At 48.4% G+C, this 22,540-nt stretch overlaps 1 protein-coding gene across 1 annotated transcript in view; it reads right to left on the bottom strand.

The window, feature by feature from the left end:
• PAPPA2 (pappalysin 2) overlaps positions 1 to 22,540 on the bottom strand; it is an 88,409-nt gene that overhangs the window by 22,655 nt on the left and 43,214 nt on the right. Inside the window, exons 11-16 of the mRNA XM_066555821.1 lie at positions 21,951 to 22,085; positions 18,396 to 18,531; positions 18,004 to 18,226; positions 8,943 to 9,114; positions 6,584 to 6,761; positions 4,041 to 4,254 (exon numbers count right to left, since the gene is read on the bottom strand). Coding sequence (XP_066411918.1) covers positions 4,041 to 4,254; positions 6,584 to 6,761; positions 8,943 to 9,114; positions 18,004 to 18,226; positions 18,396 to 18,531; positions 21,951 to 22,085 — 1,058 coding nt within the window. The remainder of the gene's footprint in view (positions 1 to 4,040; positions 4,255 to 6,583; positions 6,762 to 8,942; positions 9,115 to 18,003; positions 18,227 to 18,395; positions 18,532 to 21,950; positions 22,086 to 22,540) is intronic.

Genomic DNA, 22,540 nt, shown 5'->3' with positions numbered 1-22,540 from the left:
AACACAGCCCAGGCTGACCCCAGGGTAGAGGGTGGATCACTCCCACATATGTGAAATAAGCAGTTCATGCGGGAGCATGAACTGAAGGGAAAGGAGAGGCTTAAAAAAAAAAAAAAAGGTATATACATAAATGCACACAACTTCACAGGATCTTGACATTTCTGGGCCCCCTCCCATCCTGCAAATTCTTCTGATCTGGGTTAGTGGCACTTCTTGAGGATTAACAAGGAAGCCAGGAAAATCAGAGTCAGCCCTCCAACCAGGCAAGCCTAATGGACAGAGGAGGCAAGGGAGATGTTTGAGGCCAGCAAGGGCTGCATCTGAGGTGAAGACACAAGCACATGCCCAGCTCCAGGAGCTGAAGATGCAGGGATCCAGCCATCTTCTGAGGCAGCCAGCTTGTGGGGAGTGGGTTTGCTGTGCAGGAATGGTGACAAATGAGCCTAAAGCCTCATCTCCCATGGCAGGAGACTGATGGCTTCAAACAGAATAGGGGGAAAGGAGACAGATTTGTCAGTAAATTCAAAGAAAGCTACACCAGCCTGTAGGACCCTCCATTGCTGTGCTCCCTCCAAACAGCCTGGACAACCTGGGCTGTAAATACTCAAAAATCTTTGAGGTGGAAGTGACAGGAACCTGGTTGACAGCCTGGGTTTTCTTCACCTGGCTCCTTGGCTCCCACAGCTGTATGTGTTTGTCCTTTATCTGGAAGGGGCCAGATACAGGCAGAGGCAGGGAGTGCCTTTGTGCCCACCACACGTGTGCCTGGTGCTCCTGGATTAGGCTGTCCTGCATGCCCTGCTGTGAACTTTGTTTTGTTTCCAGTCCCCAGTTTCTCCTCCACATTCTCCCACCTCCTCTCCTTCTTCCATGGTCTCTGCTGTTTATAAACAGAGAGAGAGGGAAGAGGGGCTGACATCTCCATAGAAGCTGACTGAGGATTCTGCTGGGCTCCCTTGGTCTCTGGTCAAAATGCAGGCTGAGACTTTCAAATCTGCCTTAAAATACCAAAGTGGTTCTTTGCTTCATTCCCTCAAGCTAGCAGAAGGAGCTCAACCCCTCACAAAGGCAGCTTTGAGATCTCCAAATCTCTTCTCTCCAAGGAATCATCCCACATCTGGCAAGTGAAACAAGTCCCCTGAAGGGTCTGACCTTTTAGATCCCCAAACTAAGAGTGTCCTCTCAACATCAGAGTGCTCCTTAAAGGAGCACAATCACACAATCATGGAATTGTTTTGGGTTGGAAGGGACCTTAAAGATCACCTTGTTTCAACCCCCCTGCCATGGACAGAGACACCTTCTACTAGACCAAGTTTCTCCAAGCCCCATCCATCTTGTCTGTTCCTGTCAGAGATCTGCTTCAGATGGCACTTCATGCTGGAAGCAACAGCAAGGAGCACTGTGGGGGTGATGCTCTTTCCCCCAAAGTATCTGACCCCTGGCTTTCAGGCCAGCACTTTTCACTGTTACAGCTCTGGGTGATGCTGAACATTTCTCCTTGACAGTTCATATCTTTGTGTGATCCAGGTGTTGGTTTGGTACTGCCATGGCACAGGTTCTGCCTAAATCCAGAAAGCTCCCATCACAAAGCACAAATGCGTATTTTAAGTTCCCCTTGTTACCTTACCCTGGAATTAGAAATGAAGTAGCCTGGCAGCTGGGAGCCTCTCCAGGCTAACAGATCTCCTTTAGGAAGAGGCAAAGCAGCTTTACCCTTCATGTCAGCACTGTCAGTCAGATGAACCTGCCAGCAGGAAGGCAGCAGCTTTCTGGCAGGATCTTGATTACACAATCAGTATTTCCTCAAGGAACCCTTGTTGACAAGCAGTGATTTCCCAAGGGCCTTTTCTCACCCAGGTTAACAGACAAAAGCATCTCTGGGACAACTGATTTCTTCATCCCCTTTCTCTTTCACTTAAACTATGGGAAATTAATTTCAACTATGTCCTCAGCCCCTTCTAAGCATCCTTACTGCTCCTGCAGTAAAATTCAAATAAAAAATAGAAGTGAGGCAATTGCATGAACATCTGTGTCCAAGATTATCTTCACTGGCATGGAGACAGCTGGATCCCAAAGAGGTTCAGGCCTGCATAAGGTGGGCAACTCCACATGAGGAGCAAAGCTAGAGCTAGAAGAATAATTCAAAGGAAGCCTGACTGTATTTCCAAGGGTGAGCTAGTTAGTGGGCATGAGGAATCTTCAGTGTCAGTCACAGATTATGTTTGACTTTTGTCAAATATGTAGCACACATAAAGAGTCTTGCTTCTTTATGTACCTCCACACCTGCATTGCACTAAATCCTTTAGCAAGGTTTGTGCTTGCTGGGTTGGTGGACAACAGGAGACAATAGATAAAGAACTCAGTTTTCTGAACTCAGAGACACAGAAGAAGACCCTAAAAACCTGATGTCCACCAGCTCAGACTGAGCACATCAGGAACCTGCACCTCACCAGAGCTGGTTGCTTCCAGAGCTCCCCAGCACCTCCCTTTCTCCAAAACTGGAATGATCAAAGAAATCAACCTCTCACTCTGGCAACTCCCACCCTCTCCTTGCCAGGGCTGAGATACCAGAAGGATTTCCAGCAGTCCAGGAACTGACTTAATGGCTAAGAGCTGCTACACCACACAAAGAGGTTTGTACTCATGCTGAGAGTCACCAAGAGCTCCTGATGAGACAGTAAAATGACATTTACAAGCCCAAGGAAAGGTTTTTGCTTGGGCTGGGCCACTCACCTAGGAGTTAATCTGCATGATAGGAAAGCAATACTTTTTCTGGTTTTGTTAATGTGGTTTTTGCATTCCACCATCAGAGATGTCTGATGAAATAGCAGCAGTGACAATTGCAAAGGGGAAAACACAATGTCAACATGCATTGCTATGAAAATGTAAACCGCTTCACATGATTTTCCTTGACTTGTCTCACAGGCTGCTCAGACCCATATGGAAGTTACTCACACATCAGAGGAGCCTCAAGATCTCCCAGGGGTCATCATTTTCACCAGCAGTTGCTGCAGCAGGACAGAGGGGGCCTCACTCTGCAAGCTGAGTGGATCTGTTTGAATGCCCAGTGCCTGAAGCGCCACAGGCACAAAAGCTGCTCTAGAGTTTGCAAAGCAGTCCATGTGACTGCTGCCATAATAATCATTTGCTCAGTTCCCTTTGGCCCAAGAAATGCTCCTAACACTGTGAAAAGCTGTTTACAGAAACCACTTCCTTCATTACTAGGCAAGAAATTTGGCAACTGCTTCCCACTACACAACAACTCTACCCCAGAGCAAAGAAGAGATGAAGTCTGCATCCAATTAAAACTGGAAGGGGGCATTAAACAATTAACACATAATTACCTGATCTGGGCTAGAATCAAGACTCTGGGGAGGACCCAGCCAGTGCCAAGGAATCTTTAGTGACCAAACCCAATGGGGACTTTGGCTGGAGGAGTCACACACAAAATGCTGCTTTATCCCCCAGCATCAAGATACTGGCTGAGAGCAGGGCTAGTGAACCACCAGGAATTTTTCCGCGAAGCATCAGGAAAAAATCTTCTCCCATTGAAATGCCAATGCTGGAGATATTAAATTTAGCCAAGAGGCACAGCGGGTGAGATGTTAACCCTGACAGAAGGCAGCCATTCATTCTTGCAGTGCCTCTGTTCCATGTTTTATCACTTCTAGGAAAGACAGAAGCTCCAGGAATCTGCCAACATCTTGTAAATGTCTAATTACCTGGGATTCCACAAACAATTTGCTGCTTAACTTTCACAGAGTGACAAATACATTGAGGTGCACAGGAAGATCTGCTTGTTTCAGGTTAAAGTACTTAACACACTCATGTATACAACAGCACCTTGTTCCCACCAGGTTCACCTAGACCAGGGAATGCCTCTTGTATTTCAAGAAATCTGTGTGATCAGAGCAAGCTGCTCTGCTCTCTATCACCTATCAAGCCAGGTCTTCAAGACTGCCAGCGTCCCGTCACCTCTGCTCCTTGCACACACTGGGAGGAGGAAAGAAATGGTGACAACAGACCTGCCACAGACTTACTTCTTAGGCTTGTCTGCTGTGCTCTCGGCCACGTGGTAGCCAGGCTTGCACTTGTAGCGACAGACTGAGCCCACGTCGTGGCTGCCCTGCAGGCACCGCGGCACCAGGAGCTTGGCGTTGGCCACGGCGGGAGGCGCCTCGCACTCCAGCTTGCAGAAGGCTTCGGGCAGGGACCAGAGACCATCCTCCAGGCAGGTGAGCCACTGGTTTGTTCCTGACCCCAAAAGAGAAGCAGAGTGTGTGTGGGGTTACATTTCAGCCAGGAATGGAGAACTGCTGAGGGGAGCTCAGAGCAACCAGCAGAAGTCCTCTTGCTAGAGTGTACACTGATATCAAAAGGGACAACAAACACAAAGACCACGGACTCCATCGCCTGCTTGGTCAGGCTGTAGCAAAAAATACTTGAATGCAGACAAAAGTATGGCAGGGTCAACTTCTAGAGGCTGGAGAAAGGGTCTTGGGTTCTGCAAATCTCCCCACATCTTTCCCTTAAAACTGCCCTCTTTCATGGTGCCTCAGGACAGCCATGGGCCTTAGTGTAGGACAGCTCTGTCATGTTTAGTTCAGCCCCTTCATCCTCCCCAAGGGCTTTTTGCAGCTTGTCCTCAGCTATGCTGATCAAGCTGTCATAGCCTACTACAGATGCAGTGTAAGATCATAGAATCATGGAATGGTTTGGGCTGGAAAGGACATTTAAAGCACATCTAGTCCAACCTCCCTCTGCCATGGACAGGGACATCTTCCACCAGGTCAGGTAGCTCAGAGCCCTGCCCAACCTGACTTTCAATGTTTCCAGGGATGGGGAATCCATCACCTCTCTGGGCAACCTGAGAGTCAGAAGGATGAAAAAATGCCACAAGGACAGGTGTGGGAGGATTCACTGGTGTGACTGGGAATTCAAAGCACCCATCATTACAGGTTTGGGTTGAGTATTACAGCCCAGCTCTTTGCTGTTCCTGATAGACACAGCTAAATGGGGGGCCAAAACTGCACAGCTCTGGATGCCTGCAAGAAGTGCCCAGGACTACATCACCTACATGGTGTGGATGATGGATTGGATGATGGATAGTTCATTGGGAACTGATGAGCAAGGAAAAAAGCTGGATTGGAGTGAATGGGACTATTCCTAATGAGAGGTTTGGATCAGCATGTTTGTGGTGCAGCCAGGCTGCTCTACAGTTCCTTCAAGCATCCCTTTCTTTTTACAGAAACACTTTTGGGCCAGGGACAAGATCACATCTCTACTCAGCGCCTGTGTTCCTGATGGGTCAAGGCTGCCAGGGGTCATCTCCCACCTCCAAGAGCCACACAGCCACATCATCCTTTCCTTGCCTACTCAGCATTTGATGGCACTGACAGCTTGCTTGTAAGGATGCAAGTCTTTGGGGGGAGCAAGCATAGAGCATGTCCCTGCCTCAGTGGCTCAGTTGTGTCAGCTGGACTCCAAGAGTTTACCCCCATGGCTTGGCAGCCTTGGCTGAGCACCTCCATCCATCATGCTGGAAGGCACCCAGGGGCCCATGGGGGGACCCCTTCCCACGGAGGGAGCCCATGGCAAACTCCCAGGGACTGCAGCAGGACCAAGAGGCAGCTGTGAGTGCAAGATCAGATTAAAGCTCTGCCTCAGTTGACCAACCCAAGGCAATGGGCATCAGTTCATGCAGAATTTGTGTTGTTGGCATTTGCGTGCTACCCATTGATCTGCCCACTCTGGGGATCTGCCACCATCCTCCCTGTCATGAAATGGGACCTTAATTCTCTGCAGCTTTTGATCCTTAGATTTAAGGTTTTTTCTTTTACAATAAGTAAACAATTCTCATACATTTCAGCTATAAATGTCTCCATAAAGTAGGGCACCCATTAAAATGATTTGTTGTATGTGATTTTTTCAGAACAGAGGCACTGGTGGAAACTCACAAAGTCCCAATGCTTGAAGCTGTCAAGGCAATTACCCCTGAAATCCCATCCAGCTCAGCCCTTGCACAGACAGAACAGTAGCTCTCTTTCTCCTACTTGGCCTAAAAAATTCCTGTGGCTACTGATGGAGTCGTCAGAATGAAAGCCAGGCCATGGTGTGTCTGGGTGGTGACCATCTCCCAGACTGCTCTACAGCTGTGGGCATCAGTCTCTATGGCTTTATACAGCCCCAGCCCCCTGAACCACAGGCTTCCCCACAGCCACCAGGCACAGAGCCACTGCTGGCTCTCTGAAGTTCTCTCTGTCTGCCTGCATGTTTCTTGTCTCCATCACTGTAATACTGGAGGCTGGACCAGTTATCAGGAGAGGACATCACTACACCCTGAGGTGGATGGATTAGGGCTGCCTGCCAAGGGATGGGAGTCAGAGGGAATTATCCTCACACTAGGATGTCTCTGTTCCAGGGGGAGGGATACCCATCATTTTGGGAAGTATCTCAAGAACTCATCCAGCTGGCAAATCCACGATAAGTGAGAAATTCCAAATTCTGTTTGAACTGCTTGGGACGGGCATGGAAATGTGGCATCAAAAAGGGTGGTTAAATGTCTTGACACTCCAGACCATACCTTGAAGCTTGGCTGGGGGGATGCAGGAGAAGGAGCATCTCTGCAGGTAGGTGGTCCCCACAGGGCAGGAGAACTCGGCATAGTACACGTGGGACTGGTCAGGGACACGGCAGTCAACAGGGTCACAAGTCACAGATCTGTCCCACTGTCCCCAGCTGCACGTCAGCACCACCTCCTGCTGCAGAAAAAGCAAAGCTCCATCAGACTCCTGAGGAGAGCTTTGATCTACGGCTGTGCCACCACAGCAGAAAGGTCCAATCAGGGTTCAGGATGAGGAGAGCGCTCAAACATTTTTCCTCCACCTTTCTCCCCACTCTGGACAGCGAATCACAAAGCCCTGACCAGTTCACAGGGAGATGCGTGGGGTGTGAGAGCAGGAAATGTGCCTTGGGGTAACAATCCAGGCACTGTGCATGCTACATTGTCTGGGTGGTACCAGCCCCCATTAGGGATAAAAGGAAAGTCCCTTCAAGATTCACTGAAACCTCTTGAGCTAAGTTATTTTCAGCTGGATGTGCTGCAATTTCCTCCCCGAAAAGATCAAGTTTTACTTCAACTGTTGTCAGAGAGCTCTTCTGTTGATTGTTTTTCCCTAAATGTACCAATTCCCTCATGCCTCAGCCCACAGACCCCAATGAAATCATATAACCTCATTTACAAATCCTAATTGTACAGCCCTTCTTACTCAGAACTGCCCAAGATCAAAAATCACCATGGTCCCACCACTAAATATGGTCAACACGTGCTACAGACTTCATCAAAATTGAGTGGTGGATGATGGTTTGCTATGAGCAACCTGGTTTAGTGGAAGGTGTTCCTGGCCACAATAGGAGGGGGTTGGACTAAGTGATTTGTTAAAGGTCCCTTCCAACCCCGACTCTTCTAAGATTTCCATTCCCAAACTGCAAATCCCAGCCCAGCAGCCCTCAGCCAGGGGCTGCAGACCAATGTTCCTGATGTCCCTTCATGGATGGTACAGTCACACTGCTGGTGCAGCTGAACATATGACCTATCATTGCAACCAGCACGTTTTGGTTGAACCTAGCTGTGGTAGCTCTGAAGGACATCACTAAATTTGAGTCTGGCTCTCCCAAGTGTATCTGAACGAGCTGGAGAGGAGCTCAGGAGAAGAGCTGTGTGCATTTGCCTAAATAGGGTTACAAGCCAGACATCACTGTAATACTACAGGAGGGCTCAGGGCAAGGCCCTTGCAAGTTGCCCTCTGCTGTGACAGCCACTTGGTAAAACTGTTCAGAAGTTTCCCATCTCACTGCCAGACACAGGAAAGCTGCCACCCCAGGCACATTCATTCTGTGCGGTTTCATTTCGGAGAATGGAAACATTTTGTTTTCCCTGGGCAGGCCTTGGCCCACAGACCCAGTGGCCATGTAATTAACAACTCCCAGCGATGAGCAGTGCACCTCCAGCTGCCCTACTGCACTTCCCAGTGTCCACCTCTCCTCTGGCCAACACTGCAGCACAGGGAACCTGCCTGCCAGGTGTCATAAGCAGATCTCCAAGGAAAGGAAATGTCACCTTCCTGACACAGCCCAACTCACTTTTGTCTGTCTGCCCCAAGCAAGTTCATGCCCTCACTCAGTCTGGCATGTAAGACCAGCTCAGCCCCAGAGACTCCTGTTCCCCCCTCCAGAAACAGCCCAAGGACAGGACACTGTGTGCCTACCCCCCTGCCAAGGTGAGTGCCTGGACCAAGGCAGCTCAGTTCCCAAGGACACATCATCCCAGGTCTCCTCAGTCAATAGCTAAGAGATGTGCTGGCTCCTGGCTTTTATGAGGTAACCCCCAACCCTCTGGAGAGTGGGACAAACTCTTTCACGGTGACCTCTGTGCCATTATTGCAACACAACACAAAGGAAGAAAAGCTCTCCATGCTCTCAGCTGCCTCTAAATATAGTTGCTCTGCAATGACTTCATTTTTTCCTGAGCCACTAACTTCAGCTTTAAGAGAGAAAACATCCCAGGGATGTTTAACCCTCCAAGCAACGCCCATCTAGAGAGCAGAAATATCCACCTCTCCTTCTGCTAGAGTGCATCACCTTGACTTGGGACATGCCCTGCAGCACCTTTCAGCCTGAAAGAGCTATGCTCTGCAGACAACACTGGACTGGGAGAACTAGCACTGCAGCAAGGGAAAGAGAGGGATCTCCAGAGCAGAAACACCAGCCATGAGCACAGGGGTCCAGAACTGGAGTTTCATTGAGCTGGGATGAGGTGGGAAAGCAGCAAAACGGTTGGGGCTGGAGGAACAAAGTGTTCTGTGCTCTCTCCAACCACCTCAGGGTGGTTAAATCTTTTTTATCTAAGTCTTGGTCCCATGGGCCATCCTGAGGCCACTCACCTGCGTGGAGCCCAGCCTCTTCCCACCACTGGAGTGGAGGACAAATCCCTTTTCACAGGAGACAGCACACACCATGTGCCCTGGGCCATCTGAGCTGCAGTTGAGGGTGGCAGCGTGAGCAAGCAGTGGCTGTGTGCAGGTTCCTGATCCCACACAGACACTGTGGGCACAGCTGTGGAGGAGAACAGACAAGGGATCAACCAGGGATACCAGGACTAGTTCAGCAAGGAAGGGCTCTCTCCAGGTGGCACTTGTGTGGAGTGAATGCTCAGCAGGTCACAGATGCCTAGAGATGCTCACCTATCCTTCACAGCTTCTCCCAGGCTTGAAGTCTCCTGACAGTGATGCCAGAGACTTCATCCCAACCCCAGCCCACACCTTCCCACCAACCGCTACCGTGCTCTTTCAAGCTGATGAGAGGAAGCACGGCTCAACAATATTCCAAAATTCGTGCCCCCTGCACACAGGTTTCAGGGCAGCTGCTGCAAATTCTTTCACTAGCTTATATCTCCAGAGTGTGCACACAGCCCAGCACCACAGGGGAGCTCACTGCAGGTAGACCAAGAGAACAAAAGGAGGGAGGTGACAAGGAGAGGGAAGGCAGAAGGAATACCTTTGCATACCTTTAGAATCAGGTATGTCAAACTCTGTATAGGACACTGGAGAATCCACAGATGATTCTCCAGCTGCAAGGAAAGCTAAGAAGAAACCTCTGCAAATATTAGGGGATAATCCATGAGATGTTCTTCAGATCCTGTGCAGTCCCCCTTCACATCCATACAGCTACACCACAGCCTGTGGTGGAAGGGAGAAGTTAGATATACAGCTGGCTCCCCAGCACCACTCCTGTCACCTTCCCCCTCTGCTCTGATGGCCTTCAGCACCTCTGCTCTTCCCACAGGCCAGCAGCACAGCACCCCAAACCTGTGCATGCTCATGCCAGGCTCTTTGGGATCAGCACCATCTCAACACACACCTGTCCAGCTCTACAGCCTCAGCCGTGGCTACCAAGGTGAGCTGTAGCTAAGGGAGGAATAACCTTCCCCTCAGCACTGCTGCAAGTTACAGGAGGTGCCAGGAAAGTTTGAAATGCATCATCCATTCCTTGGTTTGCAATGCATCACCCACACTGCCTCCTCACTTCAGCAGCTTCCCACTGAGGAGCAGTCATTAGATACTGATTATTTAAGCATCACAATTCCATAATGAGAACCAGTGTGGGTCAAAGGGTTGTGATCTCCATCAGTGAAATGCAGCCCATTGATTAATTACTTGAGATGGAATTAGGAAAAGACATAGAGCAGTACATCAGCTCCCATGCCCTGGTTATCCACCAGTCTGGCTTTATCTATTACCAAGTGATATAGATGCAGCACCTGATCTCAGCCAGCCCTCCTCAGCCAGGGGCAGAGGTGCTGCACTCCAGGCAGTAACTGGGGAGAGAAGGGAGGGAGCTGTACCTGAATGCCTCGCTCTCCTCTGCTCCCTGCTTGGCACAGGGCTGCTGCTGTTTTCAGGCACTGCCTTTCTCCCAGCGAGGCAGAGGCCTCTGCCTCCAGCCTTTACTCAACATTTCCAGCCAAGGATGCACAGAGCTAGAAATACCACAAAAGACATGCACACAAAAAACAAAAAAACAACAAACCCCAAAAAAGCCCAGATCGGTGCCGACGCAGACGTTAAGGGAACGCAATGTGCTGTTGACTCTGGACAAGTCCACCGAGCCAAAGGCATGGTGGAAACCTGCAGGCCACAGTCCTGAAAGAGCCGGTGGGCACAGGAGGGGACCACAAAGGAGAACAAGAAGAAAGGGGCTGTTTTTTCAATGCAGACCTGTTTATGAAGTGAGAAATGGTTTCAGGGCAGCTGCTGCAAATTCTTTCACTAGCTTATATTTCCATTTGCTTCCTTTTTAAAGAATTTGTTTTATGAGTGCAGCATTTGTCAGGTCATTAGCTTCTGAGGGCATCTGTTACCAATTGTAGCCCTCTCCCCTCCCCTCCCGCAGTCACCTTCTCTGGGCAGTTGCTCTGCTCCCTGCCTGTGCCCCTGGCTCATACTTGCTCCCATCCCCAGTGATGGAACCACTGTCCTAAACTTCCTTGTGTGTTTGCCTCTGGACACACGTTCTCTTTCCAGCCTTGCTTCTCCCTTCCATCTCCTTCCTCGCCAGTCATGGGCACAACATGGAGATGCACCTTTCCACTAGACCAGGCTGCTCCAAGCCCCCTCCAAACTGGCCTGGAACACTTCAAGGAACGGGGCAGCCACAGCTTCTATGGGCAGGCAGTGCCAGGGCCTCCCCACCCTCACAGCTGATGGTCAGGGCGTTGAGTTTTGGAGCATGTGCCCATCACAGCACTGGTGATGCGCCAGGGTGTGCCCTGGCACCTTCCAGATGCATCCAGGCCAAGTGCTTGGCTGGAGCAGCCCTGCTGGTGCTGATGGAAAGACAGCACGTTGTCTGGGGCAGCCTTGGCAGCTGGGACAATGCTGTTATTAAATAAAAATTAAATGGAGTGCTAATCCTTTTGAGCGCTACTGGGGACACTTTGGTTTTCCACCAGTTCAGAAATGCAACCAGCAATGTGGTACAAAGTAGATCAAGATATCAGCAAGTTTCTTAAGGATTATAAATACAGAATGTTATATAGGGTAGTTATGCATAAGAGATTGATAACTACAGCTCATAACAACAAAATATTTCTATGTACATCACATATATATATATATACACACTCATGCACACTTTCCATATGTGCATATAGACATATTCTAGAAATAATAGAAAAGTTTGAGTTAGAATAATGACCTTTCTCTTTGCCCCCAAAGATGACTAACTTAGCACTGTTTTCTCTGTGTTTAACAACACACCTAAACCTACAAATACCCACCAGATTTTATTTTGGAAATGATTTGAGCCCAATCAGCTCAAGTTCTGAGAAGCTGTGCTCATCCTACACCTTGCTTTGAAGTCTGGTGCTGCTATTCCAGACCTGAAAAGGAGCTCACATCACTGAATGCTGATTTTCTCAAATATGTCAACAATCTTTAAAAAATATATACCAACTCTACCAACAAACATTGCCTTGATTCCTTCCTTTATCAGCACCATCACTTCTATCCCTGCTGTACTTAGGGCCAGGACACTTCTGAGCCTGATGATGGACAAGTGCAGGTCAAAAGAGAAAAGAGCCCTGTGACCTGGCCCCATCATGATCCACATGCTATGCCAGGGCTGGGGTAAAGTGGTGGAATAAATCACAGCTCCCAGGCCCTGGAGCACCCTAACAAAGGCTGGACAAGGAAATGGTGCAGTTAGCCCAGTTCTGATCTCAGCATGAAGGAGCTCTTTCTGCTTTTGATGATAAATGAAATTCCTGTATCACAGCTGCAAACTCCTGACTTCTGCCCATTTCTGATTCAGGCCATATAAGATGTGGGACAAGCCAATATTTTTTACTTTTTTTCTGCCCGAGACATCAAAAAAAAATTCCACTTCTATCCCAGCATCTTTTGAAGCTCAAACTAACGATTTGTCAACAACATTTTTACAAAATACCAAGGTTTTTCTCCTAACTTATTTCATGTCAGCACAAGCCTGCACGATGCTTTGGGCTCACCAAGTTCCATAACTTATACATCAAAGAAAGTTTCAGGTCTGGAAATCTGTGAAATTCTGCCTAGTGATGGCCCTAAATGCTCCAGAACGGTAAGAGCTTTGTTCTGAAATGGGAACAACTCTATAAACTGGAGCAAAACTTTTCCTTTGGGATCCTTCATCCTTCTAGAACAAAAGCAGGCAGCCACTACCAGCAACAGATCATGTGAAGCCAGTGGTGGCAAAGTAAGTATGGTAACACTACTTTGTTGTGACAAATCCCAAATTCCAAAAAGCTGAAATTTCATGTTTTACTGCAACTACTTAATGCAACACAGAAAATACTGATGGATTTACCCACATCAAACTAAGCCAAGTCAAAAGCAGTGCAGCTGTCTGAGTATAATAAATCATCTATACATTGCTGTAGTGTCTACTCAGGCTTTCAACCCCAAAATTGCTGCTGAAACATCCCTTATCATCAAGCTCCAGCTCTTAACAGCGGAAACTTCTAAGTTCTTCTCATGGTGCAAATTTTTGGGAGAGGGGGTTATAGGAGATGTTGACAGAAAAGTACAGGCTTTGGCCAAATCTCCTTAAGTTAGAAGTCATCACTGCACATACTCTGGTGGAGTCTGGATTGTAGCACTCAACATCAGAGAGATAAAAAGGTGTTTACCCCAATGCGGTCTAGCAGGAGAGAATAGCTAGGAAATGAGAAAAGGTGTTTTGGAAATACTTGGGAATGTCTCCCTTCAGGCAAGGTGAAAGGTCTCACTTTTCCAGTAAATCTGATGGCAACCATCCTTGTGGCAGCAGGCTGCGTGTACAGACCCAACGGTGGTGATGCTTCTTGATCACAATCTGCACTGAGGTTGCCATCTCAAGAAAAGGTGTTTGCTTCTGTACGTGACTCCAAAAGAAACTTGGCAAAAAGTACCATCCCTGTGAGTCATCTGCTGTCATCCACCTCAGAGACAGAGAAAAGGTACCAGCAAGACATCAAATGACCTGTTGGCCCCTCCATAGCCATAGTGGAAAAGGGAAAAAAAGAAGCAAGAGCACATAATGTATTTCCAGACAGTTCCTCTCCATGTTTTTTTTGTTGTTGTTCACTACACCAAAATAGTTGCATGGAAAATGAGGTTGAATGGGATGTCAGGTTTGGTGTAGTCACCTTCCCAACCTCAGCCAGGACAGACTGTACCCAAAGAACATCTTTATCCATATCCCATCTCCACAGGACCACGTTCCACCTCATTTTCTCATCTTGTCCAGAGGAATTAATTTCTGAGCCACATCCATCACCATGAAAGACATAAAAATAGCAGAAGGATTTCAAATGGGAGCTGGAAGCAGAAGCCATAGCTGGGCTGCAAGACTTATGCTGTAAGATTTAAGGAGGAAAAAATATTTATCGTGACAGAGAAGAGATAGTGAGGGGATCTGACATCTCTGTACAGACACATAGACACAGAAAAGTTGTCTGTCTGCTGGCAGGAGGCAATCAGACCTTTCTGACAAGGATGGAGCAAAGGCAACAACTTTCATCTTGAAATCAGAGGCACCTTCTCAGCAGAGAGGGTTACTGGATATGAGAATAGCTCAGCAGGGGTGATGGTGTGCTCATCACCTCCTGCAGCTTGTGAAAGGAGATAAGAGAACCTTCTGAAGGATGTATTTAATCCAGTGCCTGTGAAAAATCCCTGTGCCTGTGTATGACATCAGGAAGGGCAGGGCAGAATGGGGAAATTGGCTGCTGCAGAAAACCAAGGGCTCTGCTGGCAAACTTGGGGTGTCCCAGTGATTGTTCCCTTCCTCGCTGGACATGGGAACTCAAATGATCTGTGTTGGAACTCACGTTCCTTCGATGTATCTGTGAGGTGACACCAAACACCCTGTTTGAAAGCTGTTCAGTTACTGTGTTTGACTCAAGATCTAACCAGTGAAAAACCTGTGCTGGGAGATATTTTTTTCCCTGGCTATTCTCAGGGAAAGGCAGAAGACATCCTGAGCATTCCCAGAAAAGCCCACATATAGAGCACTAATCTCAAGAACCTTACTAAACTGAAGAGAACAAATGGAGTGGGGCAGTCCATGAAATGGTGTCTGGTCCTCCAAGGGTTACCAAGGTGACACCTGCCAGCTGGACATAAATTTAAATTTTAGTTTAAATTAACATTAATAACATATTCTACAGCACAGTCTTGGCCACCACTGCCCATCAGCCAGTCAGGGCTCCACAAGAGATGTGCCAGAGGTCAACAGGCCTGGAGGATGCTGGAGGAGAAGCACCTCTAGAAGTCTCAAAGGCAGAGGTGAGCCCATTTCCCAGGAAATGTGGTTATCAGGACCCTGGAAACACAGAATTATTTAGGTTGGAGAAGCCCTGTAAAATTAAGTCCAGCCATTGATCCAGCAGTGCCAAGGCCACCACTACCCCATATCCCCAAGTGCCACATTTATGTGTGTTTGAAATCCCTCCAGAGACAGGGACTCCATCCATGGGGCACCCAAAGCCAGAGGCAAAGAATCAGGATTTTATGGTCCCTTCCAACCCAAACTATTCTACATTTCTGTGAAATAAGACACCAGCATGTCTACCAGGGTGCCCATAAATCTTCATGCCATCACACATGCAGCCCATAAATTGACCCTGCATAAATTTGGTGCCTGGAAGAAAGAAAACAAACCAAACAAAACCTGTTTGGGAAACAGCCCTCTCTGCTGAATAGTTGTAAGTTGAAAATATGTAAACAATTCCCTCCTCCATCTAATTTTTTCTCTCTCACCTTGATTTTTCATACTAAAGGAATCCAAACCTGACTCCCCTTGATGCCTTACACCCGCTTTCTCACTTTTGGGGAAGCAGAGGAGAGCTTGCACACAGGAAATACAAACACAAAGCAGATCACCTATTGTAGCACCTTTCCTGTGAACCCAGGCATTTCCCAGCATACATGAACATAAAATAAAACACAATGAAAATAAAAGCAAGCTAAAAATACACAGAACAGAGGAAATGAAAAATGTTCCCCCGGTTCAGTGTATAGCCTGCACCAAGTTAAACATGAGGAACTGTGGCTCAGTTTAAAAATGCAAAGAAAAGGATGAAAGCCGTAAGCTTTGGGTCTCCTGGGTGGAAGTGTGTTAAAAGTCTCATTTCTGCTCGACCTCATAAGGTTGTGACTGGGAGCAGAATGCACAGACAAACCCTGATCTGCTGGCAGAGACAGCAGAGAGGGGTTCCTGGGGATGGCAGTGAGGACACTGCACTGCTTTGCTCTGCAAGTGCTCTGCCAACCTTCAGCACCTCAAAAGGTGACACTTTCTTCAAAACAAGTGTGTACTTTTCTAGAGGCACACACCTGTTGCACCCTGGCCTGGAGAAAGCTGCCATTTCATCAGCATAAACACCATCTCTATGTTTCCCCCAGCTTGCAAAGCACTGCAAGATCCTTCAAGATGAAAGATGCTACAGAAATACCAACCTGTCATATATTTATTATTTTGGCAGTGAGCATTTCTAGGCTGAAGGCAGGAAATCTCATTTCTTTGTTGCTTTTGTTACTGTCCTTTCTCAGGTTATTTTGGGAAAGCCCTCGCCCGCACGTACTGTGTACATGAGGCTGCTGCGTGCACACGGTCAGTTCAGCTCTCTGCTGGAAGAACATCCATGTTCTGTGCTCTTTCACAGTCAAATGTCTCTCAGCCTATGAAGATTTTCTATTCCTGGATTTTTATAGGGGATTTCTCCCCCCTGCCCACCGCCAGAATCCACCTACCTTATACGAAATGAATTGTTAACCTTTAAAAATACTGCAATGCATTACTTTTGGAGATAGAATAGATTTTAAAAATAAAGGGGGCATACTTGAATGTTTCCTGACTTAACAGAGGAAGATCCTTTATTGTTAGTGTGGCTACTCAAGGCTGTAAGCCTAACCCCCCCCCCCCCCCCAACCCTGAATATTCAAGACTTTAATTCTGAAGATCAATACTCTAAGGAGAATTTTCTACTCTGAAAACTTTGGGAATCTGATTTACTTTGAGTATTTGCTAAGGGCACACACATAGCCTGCAATTGAGCATATTGATGTGAAGTCAAGGCCACGGTAGCCTAGGGGAGGGCAACAAGAGGAGAGGAGACACGAGGATCCTGCTGTGCCCCTGGAAAAGGGACACAGCTTGGTGTGCCTTGGCAATACAGGAACCGCCTTGTGCTTCAGCTATAATGCAACCTTTATGAGGAAAACATCTATTTTCCTCTCTATTTGCCCCTATATGGGGATCTCCTCATCCCCAGTCAATGCTCAGCTGTGTCCAGTGAGTCTTTTCTTCCTTGCAGTCACTTCTCAGGGGAAGGGGGAAGCTCTCAAGCAACAAGAATGCAAGATTATTTTAAGGGATGAGAAAATGTAATTGAAAAACCACATCAGTTGGCCACGGTCTTAGAAGCATGTGGGTACATTGCTGTAACAGCTACCAGGAGGAAACATGCTGCATTTCAGGTGAACACTGATCTTTTAATGTAAGCTTGAGAATAATATTTATATACTGACTCACTAAGATTTATGTTTCTGTATAAATCACACATGCACTTAAAAAAAAAAAAAGGAAAAAGCAACTTCAGGATATTCATGGCTTCCAGAATTCTACATAAATCAACTGTACCACAATCCTACAGGCTTTAAGAGAAACACATACTCTCATTTGCTATCAGGGATGTTCACCCATCCAGGCCATCAAGAGAAGGAACATGACAAGAACAGTGATGGGATGACCCTAGACAAAACCCTTCTGTGCTGAAGAACCCCAAAGCTCCAGCAAAGCTCAACTCAAAAATCAGCATTCCCAGTGGTGTGGTTTGAGTAACTGGCTGAACTGGAGCCCTGGATCAGCACATGTGTGTAGCTTCAGGGAGCCTGGGAACTGAAAGCAAAGCCAGACTTGGCAGATTTAAAGTGCTGAGGCCTCTGTTGGCATTATCACCATGTTCAGCAGGGCAGTGTGAGACTCTGTGAGGGGCCTGGATGGAGCAGGAGTGAGAACAGAGAGGATGAGGAGAGCTCCATCCCCACTTTAGCAGCACAGGGAAGACCGGAATGGATGGAGGTGGAGCTTGTAAGTGCTGAAGAAGCTTCAGCTTTAGCAAAAGTTCCCAGTGATAACTTCAGAGCCATTTTAAAACTTCTCTTGGTCTTCCCACCAGGAATCAGTCCTTTAGCAGAGTTTTCTACAGATGCAGAGGCCATGCACAAAATCTGGTTTCTGCCTTCCTGCTCCCTCCAGCAAGATAAGCAAATCAAGACTCAACACAGCAGATCTTCCAACAATACCTCAAAATCCATCTGAGGATAGTCACAAAGCACTCAATAGGAAGATAAACACTCCAGAACTCAAACACAAATTCCCAGAGGAGAGCAGCAACCCTGGGTGCCCTGAGAAGACCATCCCTACCTGTAGCACTGATGGTCACATCCCTCCTGGTGCTGCAGGAGGCAGGTGCTGAGGGGCTCAGAGGTGCCAGGCTGAGCCAAGGTCCTCAAGGCCACGGCTGCAATGCCCACAAGGGGAGAGGAGAAGTTGAAAAGCACTGAAGCAACCTGGGGGAGTGGGTCCTCCTGGCTGTGGGTCACGTTGATGATGAGGGGGTTGTGCTGACACGACAGCTCGTACGTCCCTGTGAGACAAGGAAAAGAGAGAAGTGACTAGGCCAGCTCCAGGGTTTACATCTGCTCTCCCCACACACCTACAGACCAGCTTGGAAGGCAGGGGACAGCAGTGAGAGGCCCCAGCTGTGGTGGTGGTGGTTCTGGTGTCCCCGTTGGTGTCACCCCAGAGGTTCTCACCCAAAGAGCTGTTCTGTCCATCTGTGTCAGTCAACTGCACGGCAACCACCGGCTTGGGCTGCTGGCCTGGGACAGAGCCAGAGGAGGCCAGGAAGAGCAGGAGAGACGTGGGCACTGCAGGTCTCTCAAAGCAAACCTAGGAGAGAGGGCAGGAGACACTCTGAGAGCAGGCACAGCAAATACAGCTTCTCAGAACCCATACAGGCAAGAGAGAGGAAGAGGGACAGCAGGAACAGGGATAAGGGGTCAGAGACCTTGCAGGGCTGCAAAGGTGGGGAGGAGGAAGGAAGGGAGCCAAAACAGTCCTTTCCCTCTGAATTTCCCTTCTTCCTTTTACTAGCCTTCTCCTCACATATTCACAGCCCTACCTTGACCTAAATTTATAGCATCTTCACAGCATCCACATTGAGCAAGACCTGGATAAGCTCTTTCCTGCTCCCCCTTCACCAGGCTTGGACTCCCACCCCACACAGATCTGGCCAGGTAAGTGAGACACCCAGGCAAAACAGCTACCAGCCTTGCCACCAAAATATTTCCAATAAAAAAAGCCCTCAAAAAAAGACAAAACCCAAAACAAGCCCAAAGAATGCCCCCAGTAGCCACTGCAACAGCAAACTGTTCACCAGCCAACACGTGGAAAGATTCATGGGAAGAAGCCCTGCCTGCTAGGAGAGCCAGCAACTTGCTACAACAACTTGTCTACAACCCTGAAGGCAGCTGGAAGTAGCTGGGAAACACATGGCATCAATCATGGCAGAGCAGATGTTCTTTGGAAGAGGACAGAAATGTTTTTCTCCCCCACCCCACTAGTGCTGAGATGTGTTTTGATCGAGATCCTCCCGATACAGTGTTTTTGTGGAATGCTGGCGTGGAGGAAGCTCAGAAATTCGAGGCAAAGGTGTATTTGGAAAGAAGACAAGTCCTGGCTGGCCAGGCACAGCCCAAGGAGCAGACTGTGGGAATGGAGGGGACAACCACGCAACCTGTGATGGCATCCTTGCCTCAGGGTGGTTCGTGCCACGTCAGGCATTGTTCACACACAGGAACAGGAGAAAACCTTGGGCTTCAGCCCGGGGCTCCCACCCTGCAGGGAGGTGCTCATCAGCAAAAGCCCCACGAGCAAGGCCCCACTGGTGTCTCCTTGCTCCCTTCAACAGGGCTTGCAGGTTTACAGAGCTGCCTGGCTGCAAGGAGTGGACCAGAGGGCTCCAATGTTTTTATTTGGTATATCCCCACTGTCTTTGCGGTGAGGTAAGTGGGGGAAGAAGGAAAAGAAACAGGAAAGCAAGAAGGCAGGAAAAGAAAGAGAGAAGAGCCAGCAGTGCTCACAGACAAGGAGCCCCCCAGGACAGAGCTGTGAAGTCCCAGGGACCTGGAGGATTTGAACCCAACCTCCAAGTGTGGTTCCTCAGGGGAGGAGAGGTAGCTGGAAAAGTCAGGTGAGGCTTTCCCTGGACTACACATCCTGAGGTGAAGAGTTCAGTCTTTCCCTTCCTACAGTGCATCTGCATGAGGGTGAAAGGTGCTGGCCCCAAGTTAGGCCAATAGCAGCTGCCTTGATTAACATCCCAATTCTTTCCAATACATATTATGTGCTTGGCCACAGCAGGCTATCTTCTTAATTTTTCTCCCTCCCTCTCCCTGCTTCTTATTTAATTTCCTGCATTACACATCCTGACTTGCTTACAAGTGATTTTGATGTCTTTCCTCATCAGGTGTATTAAAAACTGAGAACAAAGCATGGCTGGAGATCTGCAAAGTGTTAGAATTCTCATGTGCAGACAGACCCAAGGGGCATGGCAGATGCTGTGTGCAGTGGCACAGACACACATACCTCTGGCTTTATTACAGCATGACAGTGAGCACAGTAAAACACTGGCACTGGCTTTCCAGAGCAGTTGTGGATCCCTGGAAACACTCAAGATCTGATGGGGCTCTGAGCCACCTGGTCTAGAGGAAGATGTCCCTGCTCATGGCAGTGGGTTTGAACTAGAGGGCATTTAATCTCCTTTCCAACCCTAACCATTCCATGGCCCTTTGACCCAGCCCTTCCTCTTGTTCATTGGTGCCACCTCATCAGAAACACTGTAGGAAGTGATTCCTACCATCTGATGAGTTTTGTGGTGCAGCTCTAACGCAGGAAACACAGGTGCAACAGCTTTAAAATGGCCCTGGGAGCTGCTGGACACCAAACACCCCGTGCACATAGGTACACATGTGCACCAACAGCACCACTCCTGTCTGGGCAGGCAGCTGTGCTAGGCAAATTGTCAACAAAAAGCCATCTTTCCTAACCCAGTATGTTACCAATCAGGCCGACTCTTAAAAAAAAGAAAAAAAAAAGGAAAAAAGGGCATATTTATTACTAGTCCATAAATAATTTTATGGGCGGAAAATAATAGCACTCCTAGAGAGAGCACAGAGAACCAGTAATGAAAGTCTTTAGTATAAACATCCATAGAGGAAGAGGACTGACCACAAGCTCCTATAAAACTGTAACATGTTTTAACCCCTGCTGAGAAGTGGAGAGCAAGCTTTCATCTAGGTAAGGCCAAGGGGATGATTACTGCTTTCTCCTCAGCACAGGAGGAAAGGAGGCACGTTTGTCATGGCCAGGGACTGAAGCCACAAACTGGGTTGTGAGCACACAGACAAGGAAGAGAGGGAAAATTAGAAGGCTAAAGGAAGTTGTTTTGGAGAGACAGAGGACCTCAGAGCAGTACCCATGTTTGTTGACTGAGGTTTGATGAATCACTGAGTTGTCTGAGCATCTGGGGGAAGAGGCCTTCTCTAGAGAACCTCGAGCAAAACAGGGTGAGCTGCCCCTCAGAGTGCAGAGGGAGCAGCATGCCAGAGCCTGGCTTTTCAGCAACACCAGGCAGCAGCCACAAAACCTCTAAACTGTGCCTGTGGTCAGGAACCAACGCTGTAAAAATCCCAGTGGCCCAACCCTCAGCCCTGCTCTGTCCCTCTCCTCTACCTGCTGGGACAGAGGGGTTGGACCCTCCCAGGGGCAGCCCCCGAGCCCCTCTTGGGCTGCAGGACCAACATCCTGGGGCATAGAAGTGCCACCCCCGCTCTGGAGCCATCAGAAGGACCTGGTTGCTGTGGGCTTGGGGTGCTCAGGACCCCTCAGGATGGCAGAAGATATCTAGCTGCCCTCTGCTGCTGGAACAAAGGCAACCAGGACTTTAAACACAGCCTGTGCCTGCCCTTTGGGGGTGTTCAAGCACAGCTTGACTGCAGGGGAGAGTCAGGAGCAAGCTGTTTCTCAGCCTCCAGGCATTTCTGTGGTATTTTGGTTTCATGCACAGTCCTTCTCCTGGCAATCTGCCCCAAGATGGGTTTGCTGCTCACAGTGGGAATGGGGCAACTAGGACAGATCCAGACACAGGTATTTTGGGACTTACAAAGAGTGCAGTAGCATATGGAGTACTACATGAGTAGTTTTAGAGACTGATGTAGCTCCTACAGGACAGGAAAGGATGGGTTTTGTCACCAGAGCTGGGTAAAGACAAACAAATCCTTTGTGCCTGACCACACCTCCTCACTTACCTTGAGCCAAACTCCCTCGTCACCCAAAAGCATCTTCTCATTTGGGTCCTGAGCATCCTCTTGGCTGGGAGCACAGGGAAACCAAGCAGCCTGCAAAAGGTCCCTTGGCACCTCATGAAGGTGGGATTTACAGACCTGAAAGGAGAGATTTATTTCAACCCAGAAGGTTGCAAGGAAAGGAGAGAAAAACGGCACCTACAAAACTTCAAGGAAGACTGAACAAGTGCTGGGAAGGATCCCAATGTGGCTCTTAGCATGACGACAGTGAGGATGTGGCTTCCTAAGTGACATCTCACTGCCCACACACATGCAGAGACCGCTTTTGCCATTTTGGAGTGCTGTAAATGTGTTGTTTAAGCACCTCATGGTGTCTGTGGGGCTGAGCAACAAACAATGAGCCAAGCTGTGAGCTGGTAGGTGAGACCATGGCATCCTGGTTTTGGCTGGGCTCATGAGATACAAAGGTGTGATCCATTAGCCTGAATAACACTCTTCTGTTCCATCCAATGCCCTGTGGCATCCCAGACATCCCCACAGGCCTGGCAGACAAAACCTGGGAGATACAGGTGTCATTGGGAAGGAATAGACAC

This window comes from Molothrus aeneus, chromosome 9 (genome assembly GCF_037042795.1).
Source record: "Molothrus aeneus isolate 106 chromosome 9, BPBGC_Maene_1.0, whole genome shotgun sequence".
In the NCBI taxonomy this organism is placed as follows: Eukaryota; Metazoa; Chordata; class Aves; order Passeriformes; family Icteridae; genus Molothrus; species Molothrus aeneus.
Note: the sequence above shows the minus strand (reverse complement) of the source record. Positions and strands in the feature narration are given on the sequence as shown.